At 40.7% G+C, this 23,088-nt stretch overlaps 1 protein-coding gene across 7 annotated transcripts in view; it reads left to right on the plus strand.

Moving 5' to 3' along the window:
• Positions 1-23,088, plus strand: part of LOC121289719 (ubiquitin thioesterase ZRANB1) — a 96,649-nt gene that overhangs the window by 57,864 nt on the left and 15,697 nt on the right. For all 7 annotated transcript variants that reach the window (XM_041209360.1, XM_041209359.1, XM_041209357.1 and 4 more), the window contains 3 exons: positions 6,727-6,798; positions 8,358-8,556; positions 12,300-12,420. In XM_041209360.1, the coding sequence (XP_041065294.1) occupies positions 6,727-6,798; positions 8,358-8,556; positions 12,300-12,420 (392 nt within the window). The remainder of the gene's footprint in view (positions 1-6,726; positions 6,799-8,357; positions 8,557-12,299; positions 12,421-23,088) is intronic.

Raw genomic sequence — 23,088 nt, forward strand, 5'->3', positions numbered from 1 at the left:
GTAGCCAAAGAGTAATGTGGACCTTTTTAAGAGCCAACGCAGGTAATTCAAATGAAAATAAGGAAATTGTAGACTTGTTGAATAAATTTTTTTTTGTCAGCCTTCGCAGTAGAGGAAGAGGAAAATATCTGACATTCCAGGGAAATTAATGAATCAAGAGCTGGAACTCACTAAAGTTAACGTAAGGAGAAAACATACAAATTAGGATTAGGCCCCTCAAACCAACTTTGTTTCTTAAAAAAATTTTATTCCCACAAGTCTTTACCCAAAGTATTTACATTATGATCATGCTACCCCTTCTCCCCACCTCAAGTCTCTGACTTTTTTTTTCAGCACTGAAGCTTTTTAAATTAGTCCTGGCTTGGAACTGAATTGTTTTGCTCACCCCTGCCAGGTCCTTTGACTCTGCAATCTCTGGGTATTCACAATGGACCCCCACCAAACCTTGTGGAGTCCTCAGCTGCATAGTGACGTTTTTTTCTTCGGCCTTTCTGCTTCCAATTCTGCAATGGAGCTTCTTTCAGGCGATCTCCCTCTGTGTCTTCACTTCAGGTGATTTTAATCAGGTCAGAATGCTGTTCATTTAGTTTTCCAGCATTTGAATTTCTGCTCCAGCTTCTGAGGTTCTGGGTTAAACAGCATGAGGAAAAAAGACACAAAACTCTCAAATCCCTAGGATCTGATGGTTTCTACCCCAAAGCTTCAGAGGAAGCAGGTGAAGAAATGCAGATGCTTTAGCTATAATTTTCCACAGCTGCATCAGGAATTTTTCCTTTCTAGTTTTGAGAACTTGTAAATATAACTTCATTATTTAAGAAAGGACAGAGAAAAGAGGAAAATATAGACCTGTTCATCTAATATCTGTTGTGAGGAGTTATTGGGCTCTGTAAGGACAGAACATTTGAGCTGGGTAGGGAGTGTCGACATGGATTTGTAAAAGTTAGGTTGTGTCTAACAAGCCTAGTTGAATTTTCTGAGGAAGTAACTAAAATAGTAAACTCAGGAATGCCAAGGATGTAGTTTTGTATGGACATCTGGGAGGCATTTGATATGTTTCCACATAAGATATTGTTGGCTGTAATTAAAGCTCATGAATTGATGCTAAACTACTGACTTGGTTAGGTGATTAGTTTGGCAATTGACAGAGTAAGTATAATAGTATGTACTCCAATTGGAAGTTAATGACTAATGGTATCCCACAAGAAGCTTGGATGTGACCTCAACTAGTCAATATTAATGACATCTATGACAACAATAGAGAGCAATTTATCCAATATTACTGATGATGCAGATATTGGTAGTATAGTAAGTAGTGTAGACAGCAGCATAAAATTACAAATACAGTGTTAAAGTGAGTGGGTGAAATTGTGGCAGATGGGTTTCAATGCAGGCACATGTAAGATCAGTTATTTTGGATCAGAAAAGATAGATTATTATTTAAATTGTGAAAACTTAGGAACAGAGGACATCTAAAGAGGCTGTGGTCCTCCATAATCACAGACCACTAAAATGGGCACTGAAGATAATCAGGCTAATGAAGTGATGAACTTTTTGAAAAGAGGGCTTAGAATGTAAAGGGAGGAAGTTTTGCTACAGTTGTGTAAAGGCTTGGCGAGATCACATCTAGAGTACTGTATTAAGATCTGGACAGTGCACCTTCAGAAGGATGTATTAGCTTTAGAAGGAGTGCAGTGCAAATTCACCAGAATGTTACCGGGGCTCTAAGGGTTAGATTGAGGAGAGATTACACAAACTTAGTTTGTATTCTCTGGCACTTAGAAAGTCAAGGGTAATTTGATTGAAGTTTTAAGAATGTTGAAAGGAATTGATGAGAAAGATGGAGAGAAACTTCTGCTGGTCCAGTACAGAACATAACCTTAAAATCAGAGCCAGCCTACTCAGGAGAGAAGCTAAGAAACACTTCATACAAAGGTGGTATAATGGTAGAATTGTTTCCCACAAGAAGCTGTTGGTTACTAACTCGATTGATAATCTTAAATCTGAGATTGGTTTTTTTACGGGACAAGGGTATATAAGGCTATGGAGCCAAGGCGCATGGATGGAGTTAAGATGCGGATCAGCCATGAATAGCAGAAGATGCTCAGGGGATTGAATGGCCCATTCTTGTTTAAATGTTTTAATGCTTATCATTTTTCTGGAGAAGCTGATCTCCGTAGAGATGATAGTAATAAAATTAATCTATTGGTATGCTTAATGTGCTTGTTGGTGCAAAAACATGATTGCCCTTCCATTAGGAGCAAAGTTCTTCAATGACATCTACGCTGACATCTGGTTTGTTTCACAAATTATCTTCCTGTGAACTGTGCTATTTCCAGAGATAGAACAAAGAAAAGTACAGCACAGGAACAGGCCTTTCGGCCCTCCAAGCCTGCGCCATTAATATTGCCTGTCAACTAAAACATTTTGTACTTCCGATGTCCGTAACCCTCTATTTCCATCCTATTCATGTATTTGTCAAGCTGCCTCTTAAACATCACTATTGTACCTGTTTCCACCACCTCCTCTGGCAGTGAATTCCAGACACACACTACCCTCTGCTTAAAAAAACTTGCCCCGCACATCTCCTCTATAGTTTTCTCCTCTCATCTTAAATCTATGTCTCCTAGTAATTGACTCTTCCACCCTGGGAAAAAGCTTCTGACTAACTACTCTGTCCATGCCACTCATAATTGTGTAAACTTCTATCAAGTCGCCCCTTAATCTCCGACGCTCTAGTGAGAACAATCTGAGTTTCTCCAACCTCTCCTCATAGCTAATAACCTCCAGACCAGGCAGCATTCTGGTAAACCTCCTCTGCACCCTCTCCAATGCCTCCATATCCTTCTGGTAATGTGGCGACCAGAATTGCACGCAATAGATGTGAAGTAGAAGAATGTTTGGCTGAGTTTATAAGTTTGTTAAAACCATTTGGTGGGCTGCTCTCACTAGCTAGTGTGGAATTGTAAGTTCAACACCTGTGTTTTTTTAATATACCAGCTCAATTAGGAAAATTGATTCAAACAACATTTCTCTTGAATCACACATTGGATTTCTGTCTGAAAGCATATTTGCTGTTTCCCGAAAGTGTAGTCCTTGACTAAAAATTTGAGTACCAGTTGAAAGCTTCAACTGGTTAATAGGCTTTGAAATTAACAACAGGACTTCCAATTTCTAAAATATAGCTATTTGTACCACAAATATATCTGGCTGTGTGGAAAATTGCCCTGGCATGTTCCATGTACACAAAGCAGGACAAATCCAACCCGGCCAATTGCTGCCCCATCAGCCTACTCTTGATCATCAGTAAAGTGATGGAAAGAGTCATCAACAGCACTATCAAGCGTTACTTGCTTCGTAATAACCTGCTCACTGCTCAGTTTGGATTCCGTCAGGGTCAGTCGGCTTCTGACCTCATTGCAGCCTTGGTTCAAACATGGACAAAAGAGCTGAACTCCAGAGGTGAGGTGAGAATGACTGCCCTTGACATCAAGGCAGCATTTGACTAAATGTGGCATCAAGGAGCCCTAGCAAAACTGGAGTCAATGAGAATCAGGGGGAAAACTCTCCACTGGTTGGAGTTATACCTAGCACAAAGAAAGATGGTTATGGTTGTTGGAGGTTGATCATCTCAGTTCCAAGACATCACTGCAGGAGTTCTTCAGGGTAGTTCCTAGGCCCAACCATCTTCAGTTGCTTCATCAATGACCCTCCTTCCATCATAAAAGTTAGAAGTGGGGATGCTCACTGCACAATTTTCAGTATCATTCACGATTCCTCAGACACTGAAGCAGTCCATGTCCAAATGCAGAAAGACCTGGACAATATCCAGGCTTGGGCTGACAAATGGCAAATAACATTTGGGCTACGCAAATGCCAGGCAATGATCATCTCCAACGAGAGTCTAACCATTGCCCCTTGACATTCAATGGCATTACCATCACTGAATCCTCCACTATCAACATCCTGGGTGTTACCATTGACCAGAAACTGAACTGGACAAACCATATAAACACTGGCTATAAGAGCAGGTCAGAGGCTAGGAATTCTGCGACGAGTAAATCACCAAAGCCTGTCCACCATCTACAGGGCACAAGTCAGGAGTGTGATGGAATACTCCCCACTTGCCTGGATGAGTGCAGCTCCATCAACACTCAAGCTTGACACCATCCAGGACAAAGCAGCCCGCTTGAATGGCACCCCTTCCACAAACATTCACTCCCTCCACCACCGAACAGTGGCAGCACTACAAGATGCACTGCAGAACCTCACCACGGCTCCTTAGGCAGCATCTTCCAAACTCACGACTGCTACCATCTCGAAGGACAAGGGGTTCCATCGGGAAGTTCCCCTCCAAGCCACTCGCCATCCTGACTTGGAAATATATCGCCGTTTCTTCACTGTCACTGGGTCAAAATCCTGGAACTCCCTCCCTTAACAGCACTGGGAGTGTACCTACATCACATGGACAGCAGCGGTTCAAGAATGCAACCCACCGCCACATTCTCAAGAGCACTTAGGGATGGACAATAAATTTGTCAGCGATGCCCACATCCCGTAAATGAATTCCAAATGTAACCTATGGTTTTTTTAAGTACTGTGCCTATCATTTTTATTTCCTGACCAAACATCCTAGGAGAAACTGTGTATTTTGCCTAAAGTCTTTACATAATATTTTAATACATATTAAGCTTTCAATAAGCATTTTTAAAATTGCACTTACATTTCTGTACCACACTTTACACATTACATTTTGAAATAAGTCAACAGAAGGTTTTATAAACAAGTTGGTAGAGATTACGCCCTCATCAACACAGTTTATTATTCATCTAAAATCTGTGATTCTTTTATCCAATTTACTGTTGGTTAGATTATCAACCTTGAATGTAGAATCCTACCTTTTCCATTAAAGGAGGGTGAGCCAAACTGTCAGCTTGCAACATTACCCCAACAAGGTCAGATTTTTCACTTTGTTGCTATGCAACTAGATCATTCAAAAATGACTTATGGACCCTGTCTGAAAATTGGGCCATTGACTTAAAATTTAACTTATGATTTGTATCATAAACCGCAGTCATTTAGGAACTTCATGCTTCATTTACACCAAAAAGTGCAATATTATTACCTAGTCATTTTTGAAGTAAGGCCGTATTAGCTCAGGCTTGAATTCAATGCATGTTTGATCACACTGCGGCACTACCCAAGATGGGCTAACAATGTTCTGCATGAGCTGAAAATTACTCATTTTAAAACTACCTCAATTATATAGAATCGCTATCGCACACCCCCTTGCAAATTTTCTCCAGATGTATTTTTTTATTCATTCATGGGATGTGATTGTTAAGAGTCAACCACATGTAGGCCAGATTAAGGACAACTGATTTCCTTCCCTAAAGTACAGTAGTGAACCATATGAGTTTTTACAACAATCAACAATGGTTTCATGGTCACCTTGGTCATCATTAACCTTTTATTTTCAGATTTTTAAAAAAAAAATTCAAATTGCACCATCTACCGTGGCAGGATTCGAACCCGGGTCCCCAGAGCATTACCCTGGTCTCTGGATTTTTTTACTCTAGCAACAATACCACTATACCATCGCCTCTCCCATCCAACTCCTTTGGAAAGTCCTGATTGTAACTGCCTTCACCGCAGAGGCAATACATTCCAGATCCTGACTATTTGCTGTGTTTTTTTAAAAAAAAAAGCTTTCCCTCATGTCACCGTTGGTTCCTTTGCCAATCAGCATCCTCTGGTTCTCGACTCTTCTGCCAATGGAAACAGTTTCTATCTAGACCTTTCGTGATTTTGAACACATCTATCAAATCCCCTCTCAACCTTCCCTAAGGAGAACAAGCCCAGCTTCTGTGGTCTGTTCATGTAACTGGAGTCTCTCGGCCCTGGAACCATTCCTGTAAATCTTTTCTGCACCCTCTAAAGCAGGGGTTCCCACACTGTGGGTGGGGTTGCCGGCTCTGAGGCCATCATGGGGCTGTGGAGCAATGTCGTCAGGAGCACTCCTGGGACCGATTCTGAGCCCAATTAAACGTGCGTCCGATTCTCCAGACCCATAGTAATGTGGTTAACTCTTAAAATGCCCTCTGAACAAGGCAATTGGGAATGGACAATAAATGCTGACCAGCGATGCCCACACCCCGTGAATTAATTTTTAAAAAACAGCAGTGTGATACAGATTAAGGGATATATGTTGGCCAGGACACTGGGGATACTCCTTCACCTGTCTAGAACGAGGAGTCAGAGTTCTGGATTAGGGATTGGCTATGTAGGACTGAGATGAGAAACCTCTTTACCAAGGGTCATGAACCCTTGGAATCCTCTACCCCAGAGGGTGGTTGATGTTTAGTGATTTGAGTACATTCAAAACCTTGATTGGCTGGGCAATAAAAGGATCAAGAGATACAGGGAAAGGACAGAAAAGTGGAATTCAGATAGAAGATCATCCCTGATTCCCTTGAATGGCTGAGCAGGCTGAAGGGGCATATGGTCGTCTCCTCTTTCTTCTGTTTTATATTAATAAATTTCATTCTCGAAATTACAATGATGGATCTACTTTATGCATATGATGTGGTGTAATAATCACATTATACATCTTGAAATAACAGTCCCTTTGTGAATGGGTAGTGAACTTTGGGGTCTGGGGGCAGCTGATGGACAAGTGGATTCCATTGTTGGATAGTATGATGCAGTCTGGCTTGTTGTCTCTTGCAGATGTTGAGGACCTGCCACCATCAGTGCAGGAAAAATTGTTTGATGAGGTGCTTGATCGGGATGTACAGAAAGGTAAGCAGTTTATTAGTATGCTTTTTCAATTCTAATTGAATGATAACATTTCTGATATTGTATTGGACTTTGATTGTTATGAATTGTAGTGAGTATCCATTTTTGCAGTTGAATTGTTCTAGGATTGATTCAGAGCAATATTATTAAAGCTTAACACTTGCAACAAGGAAGTGATTTGGGATTGGAGATCAGGTGATGGGTTTAATATACTGTTCTTTCATCTGTGCCACCGGGGTTCAAATGAAGGGCAAGCTGATGAATTGAAGTGATCTATGTGACCTCTAAGATTCCTACATAAAATGAATTTGATATGTTCCAAATTACAGTGCAAAACTATTCCTAATTTGGCACTACATCAGTGATGTCCAGACCATTGGCATGACTGATGATGATAAATGGAAAATATTACATTTATGCAGCAGAGAAACATTTGAGGTTAGGTGCTGTGTGATTGGACAGAAGGAAGAGCTTTATTGTATGTGTGACTGTGTCAACTCTGCATTTTTAAGTTTTTAATGGAGCTGCTGGATTAAGAATCTCAGCTTGTTGAGCCAAAATATTCGCACAAAATTGGGACAGGAAAAATTAGGAAAAAGTGAACTACTTGTTTCTTTCCCCCTTTTGATATTCTGGGGGGGCCTCCATATCGAGAATCAAACTGAAGGTAATAAGATAATCTCTTTGATTTTGGTTCTGTTTTATAACTCTACATAATTGAGGACAGGTTACAAAAATGTGGCTGGTATTCCCTTTAGGTTAGAAGGTGGAGGGTTAACTAATCAAGGAGATTTTTTTAAAAAAAGAGATTTGTTGCAGTTAGAATTGTCATTTGGGAGCTAAACCAATCTAGCAAAATTAGTGGACCAAGTTATAGGGCACCTGAAACTTTATTGAAATGTATCTGCGCTGCAATGAGTGGACAGTTATAGGGATTCGTGGGTCTCAACCCTACACCTGGAGTGTTGACAGTTAGTGCATCCTTGCTGATGTGCTCAAGGATCTTTTTTTTTGAGTCAATCTGGGAGGAATTTCCTTCCATGGATTGGATAGCGAAAAGCTCTCTGAACCCAGCACCCTGTGCCCCAACCACCAACCCTACCTCACCAACCTCCTGGGTTCACACCTATAAAGCTCTGTGGAGTACGTTCCCAATCAGATGGGGGTTAATAAATCCAGTTGAATTACCTACTCCTGTTCCATAAAATGTGCAAAAATAATTCATTGCTTCCTTTCCCCGAGTTCCCCATAGATAATATTGTGATTTCTATATGTTACTGTCTAATTTCCTGTATGATTAGGAACGGAACCTGCAGAGCTTTATAGGTGTAAGCCCATAGTCCCAGAAGTTTGAGTATCAGCAAATTGCTTTACCTAATAGAATAATTTCAGTATAAAGACCTGCAGAGGTTTGCAAAGCATTGGAGATACTTTCTCAGATAAATGAACTTAATTTTAGAAGTGTCTATCTTGTGAAACAAGCTTTTCAATAACTTTAATTTGAAAATTAAAATTAACTTTATAAAAGGCTATTGCAATTCTTAACTCTTTTGCTTTTGTAGAATTAGAGGAAGAATCTCCCATTATAAATTGGTCCTTGGAACTAGGAACCCGCCTGGATAGCCGACTTTATGCTCTCTGGAATCGCACAGCAGGTGACTGCCTGCTTGACTCGGTGCTACAAGCAACATGGGGTATTTATGACAAAGATTCAGTTCTGCGGAAAGCTCTTCATGACAGCTTGCATGACTGCTCACATTGGTAGGAACTTTAATTTACATTTTATTTTCTCCAGAGAAACCTTAAACCAATTTAATCTGCAAAAATAACGTGCATTATTGTAACTTAACCACAAAAGCAAACAATGACAATTCTAAAGTCAGATATTTCAATCAACTGTTGATCTGTATCAATTCACACGTGTATGTATAAAACTGGTATTTCTTGTTGTTTGTACTCTGTACTCTAAGTAAGACTACTACCATTTTGGGCTGCGGGTGGAGGGAGGAAACAGAAGTGCAGGGAAATTACCCATGGTTCAATTGCTTTGCTATTTTCCTTGTCGCACTCCTTCCCACCCCTGAGGCTTATCTGTCCTGTATTGTGGTGTCCAAAACTGAACATATGACACTGTATCCAAGACCTAACCAAGATCTTGTAAAAGTTCTACATTGCCCCCATTCTTGCTGAATTTTGTCATTCATTTATGATATATTTCCTTCCTCTCTGATTTTAAAATTTATTACTTCATTTTTTATTATTCAACGGCTTCTATTGAAGCAGTATTTTTATCAATTGCTTTTTGAAAATCCTTATCATAGCCAAATAAAATAATGCAATGTTTAGCAACTGTTATTACTTAAATTTTGATTAGTTTTAAATTCATTGTCCAGATTAATTCATGTTTTTCACCTCAGATTATAAACTTTAGTGATATAATAATAGCTATAGCTGACCTGTAATTTCCTGATCTACCCCCTATATGTCTTTTATTTTGGAAACAGTCACTTTTGCCATTCTTAAGTATTCTGGTACAAGTCTTGCTTCCTATAAAGTCTGGTAAATCATAGTCCAAACCTCTTTTTTCTCTCTAATTTCCTCTCTGATGTAGGCAATCAGGTCACAGTGATTTGTCTATGTTGTTTGAGTAACTTAAAAATCCCTTTGAACTACTAACTGTTCTACGCCCACTTCTGATGATTCTGCGATCCTAATGTGCACTTTTTGAAAACAAACCAAGTTGTTCTTTTCACACTCCCCGTGCCAAGCTTGCCTCCTTTATCTCTGTTGGCTTGCCTTGGCTCACCTTGACAATCCTCTTACTATTAATGTGCCTTTGAAAGATTTTACTCTTTCTCATTTTTCATTTTCTCCAGCTCCCTCTTAGCTTTGCTGATCTTTTTGCAGCTTTTCTGTATATTTGTTTATCTGGATTTTTTTGTTTTAGTTTGTTCTAATGGGTTATTTTAATTCCAAATTTTATCCCATCTCCCTGTTCATCCATGGAACCCTAATCTTTGATGCACTGCCTTTTCATTTTAACAATAAACCTGAAATTAACCTTCCCATGTCTTATTCAAATTTTTTCTTGTGATTTTTGGTTTATTTTTCCTTTCATTTAAATAAGGTAAGTTGCTTTTTTTATTCAGGAATTTGTGGGGTTTTTTTCAGTCAAGTACCCTTATCTTCCATGTTTTTCTTTTTCCTTTTGTGTTGCACTGTTTTGGGTTCAAGGTGGAAGTGTCATAGATACAAGATTAAATGTAAGAGATTTAGAGCAGAGGGCAGGAGAAACTTCAGAGAATGATATAACTGGAATTCACTTCCAGTAATGGCTGAGACAGGATCTGTCCACATTCAAGATTAGATTTGATGGAAGGATGTGGGCATAGGTTGGTTAGATATGATTGGAAACTATATTTGTTCATATGGAGGTTAAATGCCAACGCACACTGTTGGATCCAGATGGCTTTTTTTCTGTTTTGTAGCTTGTGTATATTACTATGGTATAATCTTAATTGTGTCTCACCTCCTCAATTTTCCACTGCTATTCTGATGCTTGGAGCTGTAAGAATTTTTCATCCCATCACTGGTGGTCTTTCTAGTATCTTTTCATGACATGTTTTCAAAGTGAGGCCTTGTATACAGTAGAGTGGGGTGAAAACCAAAGGATGGGATCTTTTGAAACAGTTGGGCTCCCAGGTAATGACATGCAACTGAAGCACCTTGGATACTTGTAATGTTATGAGTTCAGTTGATGTGAACTACCTAAATCCGTAAATGCTGCAAATCCATGTGTTAGATTCACTGTTCAAACAAACAGTGTGCTTTAAAAAATAACAGATTCAAATTGATTTGATTCAATTTTTAGTAGTAGTTCTCTTGCCTTTGAGCCAGAATGTTGTGGGTCAAATCCCACTACAGAGTTTGAGCATATTGTCTACGTTTACACTTAAGCACAATACTCAAGGCATGTTGCAGTGTTGGAAGATCTGCAAATTGGATGAGAAATTAAACTGGGGCCCCACTTGCCTATTCCAGTGAATGCTAAAAATCCTATAGCACTTTTCAGAGAAGAGCAGGGAGTTCTGTGTCCATGCTAACTTCCTTCCTAAATCATTTGCTCCAGAACTGATTAACTTCATCTTCATTATGCTTGTGGTATATTGTGTACAAACTGATACAGCTACTAAAGCAGTCAGGGTCCATATGCAGCAAGACCTGGACAACATTCTGGCTTGGGCTGATAAGTGGCAAGTAATGTTTGTGCCAGGCAATGACCATCCTCAACAAGAGAGAATCTAGCCATCTTTCCTTGATGTTCAATGGCATTACCATTGTTGAATCCCCCACTTGATATTGAATGGCATGACCATTGATGAATCCCCCACTATCAACATCCTGGGGATTACCATTGACAGAGACTGAACTGGACTAGTCATAACAATACTCTGGCTACAGGAGCTAGTTGGAGGCTGGGAATTCTGTGATAACTCACCACCTGTTTCCCCCAAAGTCTGTCCACCATCTACAAGGTGCAAGTCAGGAGCGTAATGGGATATTCCACTTGTCTGGATGAGTGCAGCTCCAAGAACACTCAGGAATCTTGACACCAATCCAGTGTGTAGTTTGCTTGATCGGCACCCACCCACCACCTTAAACATTCACCCCCTCCACCATTGATGCACAGTGGCAGCAGTGTGTAACATATGCAAGATGCATCGCAGCAGCTCACCAAACCTTCTTTGACAGCATCTTTTGAAACTGCAATCTCTACCACCTAGAAAGACAAAGACATCAGATGCATGAGAACACCATCACCTGCAAGTTCCCCTCCAATTCACATACTATGGAAGCATATCACCGTTCCTTCACTGTCAATGGATCAAAGACCAGCGTTGTTTGTGTACCTGCATCAGATGGACTACAGCAGGTGGCGGCTCACCACCACCTTCTCGGGCAATTAGGGTTGGGCAACATGTGCTGGCCTTGCCAGCGATGTCTACATTGCATTAAAGAAAAAAAGAAAAAAGGCATGTTTGTCTACAGAAGTCATTGCCCTTCAAAAAGCAATTTATTTATGCTTTGAGACTTTTTGGATGAGTTAAGGAGCTATTTAAATGCTAGCTTCCTGTTCTACTCTTTCCTGATCTTCTGGACCATCTATATTTCCTTCTTAATTATACATTGCCTAACTGTAACCTCATTTTGCAAGTTGGAGGAAATTGTCTGTTTCAGGAAAATTGTAGCTTCCATTGCATACAGTGCATTCTAGTTCATAGCATTCTGTTAATGGGTAGTTGTTCGCCCATTTACAACATATTGTAGGTTAACTGAAAAGGCACTTGCATGCATGAAAGAAAATAAACTGTTAATATTTTACCATGGAAGAGTTTTAGTGTTGGAAGTGCATGATAAACACTAAGAGTTTATTAATTACAAATGCAAATTTCCAGTGTTGTATTCTGTCTTAATGCTAAATCCCCTTTTTTACCCCTTGTCAGGTTTTATATTCGCTGGAAAGAATGGGAATCTTGGTACTCTCAGAGCTTTGGGTTGCATTTCTCACTGCGAGAGGAGCAATGGCAGGAGGATTGGGCTTTCATTCTCTCCCTTGCAAGCCAGGTATATGATCATTTTTCTACTGTCTTCTACAAAGATCTGAAAGGTAGATTTATTTTTGCTTGTATAATTTTGCATTTTAACCACTGTCTAATTTTTTTTAATGGATACTAAATAAAGTTTTTGTCTGCACTAGAGTGCTGTTTTTGGCTGCAGCCCAGTTGGAGTTTGGTAACTGAGGGAGTTCAATTGATTGGATAAAAAGAAATAAAAGAAAAAGAGAGGCTAATGGCAGATACCGAGGGCTCAAAACAGTGGAAGCCCTAGAGGAGTATAGAATGTGTAGGGGGGTTCTTAAAAAGGAAATTAGGAGAGCAAAAAGGGGGCATGAAAAACATTGGCAGGTAAAATAAAGGAAAATACAAAGTTAATTTACAAGTACATTAAAATTAAGGATAACTAGGGAAAGAGTTGGACCCATTAAGGATTGTAGCAGTAATTTGTGTGTGGAGCTGGAAAATGGAGGTAGGGTTCTAAATGAATACTTTGTGTCACTGTTCACAAGTGAGAGGGACAATGTGGATATGGAAGTCGGGCAGAAGTTAATTTAGCAATTAACTAAAAGTTGCTGTTAGGGTTAGAAGAAGGTGAGTTTTAGATCAGCCTTAAAATGGGGCTCATAGAGACTCTGCTTGCAATAATTAATTAGATAACTGGCTTAATCAGGTTTTCAAAGGCTGGATTCAAAGAGTATAAAAGTAGGCTATCTTATAGTGCTGACTTTTCTACACTGGTGTGCTGTTTTTGGCTGCATTCGAGTGCTTCAGTTGGAGTTTGGTGACTGAGGGGGTTCTGTGTGAAGGGAGGAGGGAGGTGCTCCTTTCTTTTTCTACCTTCCCTCAGAAGAGCAGTGGCCTTGGTAAGTAGGAACTGGTGAGTAAATTACAGTAGTGTAGTATTTTTAAACAAGTTTCTATATTTGGATTTAACTGAGAAGCACCAGGAATATAAGGCCAATATAATAAAGTATTATAAATAATCCAAAGTAGAATAAAGTAAACGTAAGGGAAGTAGATTTAAGACATGGCAGGGCAGCTCATTCGAATGGAATGCATGTCCTGTAATATGTGCGAAGTTATAGACGTTAACGGTGTCCTAGCTGACCATGTGCAAGAAGTGCTGTTAGCTGCAGAAACTTGAGCTCTGGGTTTCAGAGCTCGAGCGGCAGCAGGAGTCACTGGCGCATCTGCGAGGCTGAGAGCTATGTGGATAACAAGTTCAGACAGGTGGTCATACTGCAGCTTAAGGGCTTGGAGACAGAGGGGGAATGGGTGACCACCAGGCAGGTCATGCAGGAGTCTCTTGGGGTGCCGCTCACAAACCAATTTTCTGTTTTGGAAGCTGATGAAGGAATGAGTTCCCCAGAGGACTGCAGTCAGAGCCAAGTTTGTGGCACCACGAACAGCTCAGCTGTACAGGAGGGACGAAAGAAAGAAATGATAGCAAATTCATTGGTTCGGGGAATGGACAGGTGTTTCTGTGGTTGTAGATGTGACTCCAGGGTGGTATGTTACCTCCCTGGTGCCAGGGTCAAGGATGTTGTAGAACGGCTGCAAGGCATTCATCTGGGGGAGGATGATCAGCTAGAGGTTGTGGCCCACATTTGTACCAATGACTTGGGTTGAAAGGGGAATGCAGTCCTGCAATCAAAATTTAGTGAGCAAGATAGAAAATTAACCAGCAGGACCTCAAAGGTAGTAATCTCCGGATTACTGCCAGGGCGATATGACAGCAAGTACCGAAATAGGAGGATAAGGCAGATAAGTGTGTTGTTGGAAAGCTGGTGCAGGAGGGAGGGCTTTAGATTCCTGGGACACTGGGACTGTTTCTGGGAGAGATGGCACCTGTACAAGTTGGACAGGTTGCACTTGAACAAAGCTGGGACTGAGTTTCTTGCGAGGTGTTTTGCTAATGCTGTTGGGGCGGGGGGGCTTTAAACTAACTCGGCAGGGGTGTGGGAACCAAGAAAAAATATTAGAGAGGAATACCAGGGTGTACAAAATACTGGGAGAGACCGATGGCACTAGTATAGAGAATAGTAAGTTAATAGGTAAATTCGGGGCATGGGAGAAAGTAACACATCTAAATCAGGGTTGCTATACATGTATGTGAATGCACGGAGTGTAGTAAATAAGATTGGGAAGTTACAGCTGCAGATTGCCATGTGGAAATGTGATGATGTGGCGATAACAGACCTGGCTCAAGGAAGGGCAGAACTGGGTGTTTAATATCCCTGGGTACAAGGTGTTCAGAAGAGATAGGAAAGGAGGAGGGATGGTGGTATTGGTTAAGGAGAGCATTGTAGTGCTGGAGAAAGAGGATGTCCCAGAGGGTTCAAGGACAGAATCAATTTGGCTAGAACTAAGGAACAAAAAGGGTGCAATTACATTGCTTGGTGTAGTCTATAGACTGCCAAATAGTGAGAAGGCCTTAGAAGAACAGATCTGCAGGGAAATTAGAGAGATGAAAGCGTTATAGAGTAGTTATAATGGAGTCTTTAGTTACGCAAATGTAGACTGGGACAGTGGTAGTGTAAAGGGTGGAGAGGGGCAGAAGTTCCTAGATTGTGTCCAGGAGAATTCTCTACAGCATTGTGTCTAATCCAACAAGAAACGATGCACTGTTGGATCTGGTTGTTGGAAGTGAGGTGAGCCAAGTAGATCACGTGTCAGTGGGGGAATGTTTAGGAGGCAGTTCTCATTGTATTGTACATTTTAGGATGATAGAAAAGGATGATAGGCAATCCAGAGTAAGAATAATTAATTGAACAAGAGCTGACTTCGATGGGGCAAGAATGGAGCTGGGCCAAATAGACTGGAAAGAAAGATTGGCAGGAAAAACTGTAGCTGAACAATGGGCTCCCTTCAAAAAAGAATTTGTTCGGGCAGAGTCATAGCATGTTCCATCGAAAGGGAAGGGTAGGGCAAATAAATCCGGAGCCCCTTGGATGAAAAAGGATATTGAAATTAAGATGAAGAAGAAAAAGTCCTCTTATGACAGGTGTCAGGTAGAAAATACTATTGAGAACCAAGTGGAATACAGAAGGTTCAGAGGGGAGGTGAAAAAGCATTTTAGAGAAGCAAAGAGGGATTATGAGAAAAGACTGACATAAGAGGAATTCCAAAGTCTTCTATAGGCATATAAATAGTAAAAGGAGGAGTAGGGCCAATTAGGGACCTAAGAGGGAATTTGCACATGGTCAAAGGGCCATGTCTGAGCTATTAAATGAATACTTTGTATCCTTCTTTGCCAAGGAGGTAGATGCTACCCAGACCTTGTGATAGACGAGGGAACTCTGTCAATAAAAGGGTTTAAAATTGACAAGGAGAAAATGTTGAATAGACCATTGGTACTTATAATTGACAAGGCACTGGCACTAGATGAGATGCATCCCAGGATATTGAAGGAAGTGAGAATAGAAATTGCAGGGGCACTGGCCATAATTTTCAGTCTTCCCTAGACTCGGGTGGTGCCAGAGGACTGGAGAATTGCAAACATTACACTCTTGTTCAAGAAAAGCTAAAAGGATAAGCCCAGCAAATACAGACCAGTCAGTTTAACTTCAGTGGTGGGCAAGATTCTAGAAACAATTATTCGGCATAGAATTATAAGTCACGTGGGAAAATATGGGTTGATAAGGAAAAGCCAGCGTGGATTTCTAAAGGGGAAATTGTGTTTAACTAACTTGCTGGAGCCTTTGAAGAGGTAGCAGAAAAGGTCGGTGAGGGTAATGCTGTTGATGTGGTGTACATGGACTTTCAAAGGGCATTTGACACAATGCCACACAACAGACTTCAGAAAAGTTATTGTTCATGGAATAAGAGGGACAGTAGAAATGTGGAAAAAAAATTGCCTGAAAAATAGGAAGCAGATGGTAATGATCAATGGATATTTTTCGGGCTGGAGGAAGGTTTGTAGTGGAGTTCCCCAGGGGTTGGTATTGGGACCCTTGCTTTTCCTGGTATATATTAATGATCTAGATCTTGGTGTGTAGGGGACAGTTTCAAAGTTTGTAGATGATACTAAGCTTGGGAGTGTTGTGAACTGCGAGGAGGACGGTATGTAACTTCAAGAGGACGTAGACAAGTTGGTAGAGTGGGCAGATAGGTGGCAGAGAAGTATGAGGTGATGCATTTTGGTAGGAAGAGCATGGGCAGACAATGTAAAAAGGGTGAAATTTTGAAGGGGGTGCAGGAGCAGAAAGACTTGGGAGTATATGTGCATAGATTACTGAAGGTGGCAGGACAAGTGGAGAGCAGTTATAAAGCACACAGTATCCTGGGCTCTGTTAATAGGGGCATAGAGTACAAGAGCAGGGAGATTATGCTGAACTTATGTAAGAAACTTGTTAGACCTCAGCTGGAGTATTGTGTACAGTTCTAGGCGACACACTATAGGAAGAATGTGTACGCATTGTGCCTGGTTCCTGGGATGAAAGACTTCAGTTATGAAGATAGATTGGAGAAGTTGGGACTGTTCTTCTTGGACAGGAGAAGATTAAGAGGAGATTTGATAGAGTTTTTCAAAATAATGAGGGGGCTGAATAGAGTAGATAGTGGGAAACTGTTCCTGCTCGTAAAAAGGTCTAGGATGAGAGGGCCCAGATTTAAAGTGATTTCCAAAACAATCAAACGTGATGTGAGAAAAAACTTCCCACAGCAAGTGGTTCGAGTCTGAAATGTACTGCCTAGAAGTGTGGTGGAGGCAGTTCAACCGAGGCATTCAAGAGGCCATTGGAATAGGAACAGCAGCAGTATGGGGAAAAGGCAGGGCAATGGCACTCGGTCATAATGCTTATATGGAGAGCTGGTGCAGACACAATGGGCCGAGTGGCCTCCTGTGCTGTTTAAAATTCTGTGGTTCTGTTAAAGCAAGGCTCTATGCATCCAACTTAAAATGGGAAGATCTTTCAGAGCTGCCGGTTTAAATTGCTTTTGTTTTAACAAATGAATCTGAAATCACCATCTATTTAATACAGCCCTGTTGTTACTTATCAAGGGGATGACTTTTACAATCTGATGGAATCTAGAAATTGACATAGTAAAAATTGATTTTACATGCAAGTTGTTCTGAATAGAGTAGTTATTATAGAATAAAAGAATCTGCAGGGTCCAGATGAAACCTGGAATCATAACTCCCTTTTGCCAGAAGTGGATAATTTGAGTATTAACGCATTTATTACGGTAATAATTTGGGGATTGTTACGCTGCGTCATATATCTGTGAATTTATGAAGAAGACGGACATTTTTACTTTTAAAAATCAGGGAATATGGACAATTTGCCTTGACAAGCTGAATTCCATGGGTCAAGTGACCTTTTGTGTTTTCTGTACAGATGGGGGGAATGATTCATGTCTGGGCATGTCTCTGGGAAGCCAATTAAATTGCAAGCTACCATCCCCAGGTGCTGATGCCTACCCCCCTCCATTTCAATTAAAGTGACTCAGATTAACAATATCTAATAGACTTGCTGGCCTCATGGAGACGGAAATACAGATAACAATATTTGGAGGCTATTCATAACTGGGATGTTGAGGATTTCAAACTTTCCCCAAAACATGTGGCAATTGCTTAGCTCATCAAACCACTTATGTGGACAATGGGAACACCAATGCTGCAGTTACATGATGGAAACTGGCTTATTGTAAGAAAATACCTTAATTCACAAGGGCAGATCAGGGCAGGCAGTCTGGGATATCAAGTTTACAGATGGAAGATCTCTCACCCAGAAAAAGGAAGAAACCTGCTGTTAAATTCACTCACAGGCAGAGAAATGGGGTTATTCTTTACCTGCAAATTACATCTTCCCCACTACAGGGGCTCAACCACAACTTCAGCTGGTAAAACCAGAAATCTGCTGTTGCGTGGAGTAAGCCACTGAATTCATCACCGAAACTATCAATCTCCACTGTCTTCAGTTAACCAAGAGAGGATCTGCAAGCCTGCAACGTCTACAAATGAGAACTGATAATGACATTGACTTTTGGACTCGTGTGGTGTGTGGGTGGTGTGTGGGTGGTGTGTGGGTGTGTGTCTTTTGTGAATGAGTAAGTGGGTGCCTTTGCGTTTACATTTCAAGTGTTGAGAAAGCAAACATTTGTTCTTGTAATTTAAACCTATGAAAGAGCCTATCCGGTGTTTGGTCTTGAGTCGCTACTGATTTAAAACACTTCTCTGAATTACATATTGTTGTGGTCAATCGAAGTGGAAAAATGGAGTAATTATCCCACATCTCTCCTTTATCCGCAACAGATTGGGAGCTCAAGTCCAATTACAAACATTAGGCAATGAATAAATTGGAAGTGGAAGGTGAAATTGGCCACTGCAACTAAAAAAAGTAAATTGGTCAACAGGTTTTCTCAATTTTTCACTGTGTTACGTACTTCAGATGGCCATGTTCAATACCAAAACCTTTGTAGACCAGGGTGACGTAACTTGGGCTGTGTTAAAAGCATTAGCTATTGAGGAACTAAGAGCTGTAGTCAAACAGATGGAAGTAAATGTAAGAGCAAAAGCAAGGAAGCCTGAATTCGTCCAAATTCTAGCTAATCAGATTGATATTGAATCAGAAACAAAGGAAACAAACATGGAACCAGAAATTGATAGAGTAGCACTAGCTAGAATCCAAACAGATGAGGAAATTGCCATACGGAAAATAGAATTAGAGCTCCAAAGAGAAGAAAGAGAGGGGGAAAAGGAAGAACAAATGCCAAAGGAATAAGAGGAAAGAGAAATGCTGTGGGAGACAGAGATCTGGCAGTTTGAGCTGGCAAAGGAAAAACTGAAATTGGATAATGCCAGAACCCATAGCAGTTCACATACTGATTTGGATTCAGTGCAAAGCTTTGATTTTTTTTGCAAAACTTGTGTTAGTGTCAAAATTTAATGAAGAGCAATTTGCTTGAGAAAATCGATAAGTGGTTAAAATGGTCAGCAGAGTCATGGACCCTCCTTTTGGAGGGTGAATTAGTTGTGAGAGATTGTGAAGCTTATTCCATGTTGTCAGAGGAGAGCACTGTGGACTCTGAGCAAACAAAAACTGCCATTCTAAATGCATATGATTTAGTACCCGAAGAATACAGTCAGAAATTCAGAAACTCTGGGCAAAGGCCTGCACAGACCTATTTTGAATTTGAGAAAGAGAAAAACATATGGCTTTTGATCACTGGGTAAGATCTCTCAAATTAGATGTCTTAAGAAAACTTGCAGGAGGTAATTCTATTGGAATAATTTAAAAATCCCAATTAACATTAGATTTCATTTTGAGGTGCAAAGCTCCAACTGCTATAATAGCGGATGACTATAAATTCACACACAAACATTTTAATCCAGGAAAACCCTTTCTTAATAATCTCCGGAGTTCTGGGAAGGACAGGAAGTGGGAGAGCAATAGGAGATGGGATAATGAAAGGGCAGAAGGCAATACAGAAATAAACTCGAGAGGAGGAGGAGAATGGATTAGAAAGGACAGACTAGCCCCCAACTTTAAAAAGGTGAAATTGGGAGTGAAGAAGAGGAAGGGTCTTGCCCAATCTGTTTCCATTGCAGCAAGCCTGAACATGTAAAGGCAGACCATAGAACCATAGAATGCTACAGCACAGAAAACAGGCCATTCGGCCCTTCTAGTCTGTGCCGAAATATTATTCTGCTAATCCCATTGACCTGCACCCAGTCCATAACCCTTCAGACCTCTCCCATCCATGTATCTATCCAATTTATTCTCAAAACTTGAGTGAGCCCGCATTTACCACGTCAGATGGTAGCTCGTTCCACACACTCACCACGCTCTAGGTGAAGAAGTTCCCCCTAATGTTCCCCCTAAACCTTTCCCCTTTCACCCTAAAGCCAAGTCCTCTCATGTTTATCTCTCCTAATCTAATTGGAAAGAGCCTACTCGCATTTACTCTGTCTATACCCCTCATAATTTTGTAAACTTCTATCGAATCTCCCCTCATCCTTCTATGCTCCAACGAATAAAGTTCTAACCTGTTTAATCTTTCCCTGTAACTAAACTCCTTAAGGCAAAATCCTAGTAAATCTTCTCTGCACTCTTTCAATCTTACTGATATCCTTCCTGTAGTTAGGCGACCAGAACTGCTCACAATACTCCAAAGTTGGCCTCACCAATGTCTTATACAACCTCACCATAACATCCCAACTCCTATACTCAATACTTTGATTTATGAAGGCCAGTATGCCAGGATAGCTAATGGGGTGATGACCTCTAATTAGATGTCTTAGAATTACCTCCTGCAAGTTTTCCTATTGGAATAATTTAAAAACAGTATCCCAACCAACACCTCGCTATCCTGAGAAATCAGGAAAAGAGAAGCATTCTCAGAGATACTGGTTGCATTCAAACTTTGCTAGTGGCAGGAGATGGTGATTTTCCACCCGAAAGCAGTGTAAATGCCAGAGTGCTGGTGAAGGGACTTGCTGGGGAATGATTGGAGGTTCTTTTATTTAAAATGTATTTGCAGAGTAACTTAGTTACAGGATTAGTAACAGTTGGAGTGATTCCAAGCTTTGCCCATGCAAGGTGTAGATCTATGTAATCTGTGTATAGGGTAGTGACTTGGCAGGATGCTGGATAATCCCCAAAGCCTCCGGAACAGTCTGAGAAGGCTGGAAAGCTAAATTCTGCAGACACTGATTTGAGGAAATTTCTGTAAGGATCCAACGTGGAGTCAAAGCCATTAGAATTGATGCAGGCCGAAAGAGAGCCAAAGGAGGGAAAAATGCTGAAGTAAAGGTAGCAGACATTGAGAGAAATGCACCAGATGTGTGTTTAGCAGACACCACCTTTAAAAAATTTAAATAGAGATAAACAAAGTTCTCAAACTAGCAAGCAGGAGTGAGGAACATGCCTCACATAGGTGAAGTGCCCCTGTGAGTGCAGTGGATTCTGAACAGGCACCTGGAGGTATTGAAGTCTGAGGACATGGAATAGATTGGGGAAAAACCCATTCCAGAAATACAGGAAAGAAGATAGTATGCAAAAAATTAAAAGACTGTGGTGAAAACCACATGGGGACTGAAATTGAAATCAGTGTAGGTTTACTCACTGATGAGTCAAACAACCAGATTTTGCTGGTTCCAGGCCATATGAACTTGCAACTTAAACTTAAAACCCACAACGAATAAAGTGCAGGAGGATGGGGAGCACCGTATGTGCTGAAAGATAGTTGGTCACCTAATGTGACCCTTGAAATAAGAATTACTAATTTGCCTGAAACTGAAATGTTAGCCCATGGGTAGTGGGAACAGCAGTTGAAGGGTTAAAATCTTTACAGGTGGACTAGAGGATTGCAAAACTGACACCTTTCGGTCACTGGTTCATCTCTGGTTCGCAGGTGCCTATGTCCTTCGGAGAGGTGGTGGGAATGTCACTGGATTAGTAATCCAGAGGCCCAGGCTAATTCTCTGAGGACATGGGTTCAAATCCCACCGCTACAGATGGTGGAATTTAAATTCAATTAATAAAAAATAAAGTGGAATTTAAAACTAGTCTCAGTAATAGCCATGAAACCATTGTTGATTGTCTTTAAAAATCCATCTGGTTCACTAATGGAAATCTGCTGTTCTTACTTGGTCTGGCATATGACTCCAGAACTAAAAAAATGTGGTTGACTCTTAACTGCCCTCTGAAATGGCCTAGCGAGCCACTTAGTTGTACCTGCAACAAAGTCTAAAAAGAATGAACTCCCTCCTTACCTTAACAGCACTGTGGGTTACCTACACCGTGTGGACTGCAATTCAAAAGGTAGCTTGCCACCACCTTTTTGAGGGCAATTAGAGATGGGCAGTAAATACTGGCCCAGCCAATGACGCCACATCCCATGAATGAATAAATTTTAAAGGTTATGCTGCAAGCAGCAAAGGGATCGACAGACTGAAATAATGAAAACTTGGCATAGTAAGCACAGGAGAGAGGGACAGCTCTTCTCACCAAGTGGTGAACTCAAGAAGTCATGCCATTTCATGTAAAAGTATTGGAAGTACCATCAGCATATGTATGTTGCCTTCTGACAACACCTAAAGAGATTGAAAGGTGGAACAGGCATAGAAGGCACCAAGTTTCGTTTTCCTTTTTTCTAGCCTTCCGAACTAAAAAATACTACAGCCAAAAAAGGGAAAAAATTGCCTCATCTTAAGGGATGATTTGTAACCCAAACACTAAACAATCAAATTCACAAGTAAGCTGGGAAAGGTTTATTGACAATGACCTTGAAGAGTGCTTGGGAATGAATTGTGCACGAATGATTGCTATTGTGTATCTTTCCCTTCTGTGACGTAGCAAAGAAAAATGAAACGTCGGGGATTTTCATTTTTTCCCTTTTTGTGCGGATGTGTTACGCCCATGTCATATGCCTGTGAGTTTATGAAGATGATAGACATTTTTACGTATAGAATATAGACAATTTACCTCAACAAGATGGACTCCAGGGGGTCAGGTGGCCATTTGTGTTTTTTGTACAGTGACTGGTTCATGGCATGTTTCTGGGAAGCCACTTAAAATACGAAGAACCTTCCCCAGATGCTGATGATTACCTCCCTTCATTTCATTTAAGTGATTCAGAGTAACATTAACAGACTTTGCTGGCCTCATGAAGATGGAAATGCAAATAAAGGTATTCGGAGGCTCTTTATAACTGGAATGTTGATGGGGAT

The sequence above is a fragment of the Carcharodon carcharias genome, chromosome 17 (assembly GCF_017639515.1).
Source record: "Carcharodon carcharias isolate sCarCar2 chromosome 17, sCarCar2.pri, whole genome shotgun sequence".
Lineage (NCBI taxonomy): Eukaryota > Metazoa > Chordata > Chondrichthyes > Lamniformes > Lamnidae > Carcharodon > Carcharodon carcharias.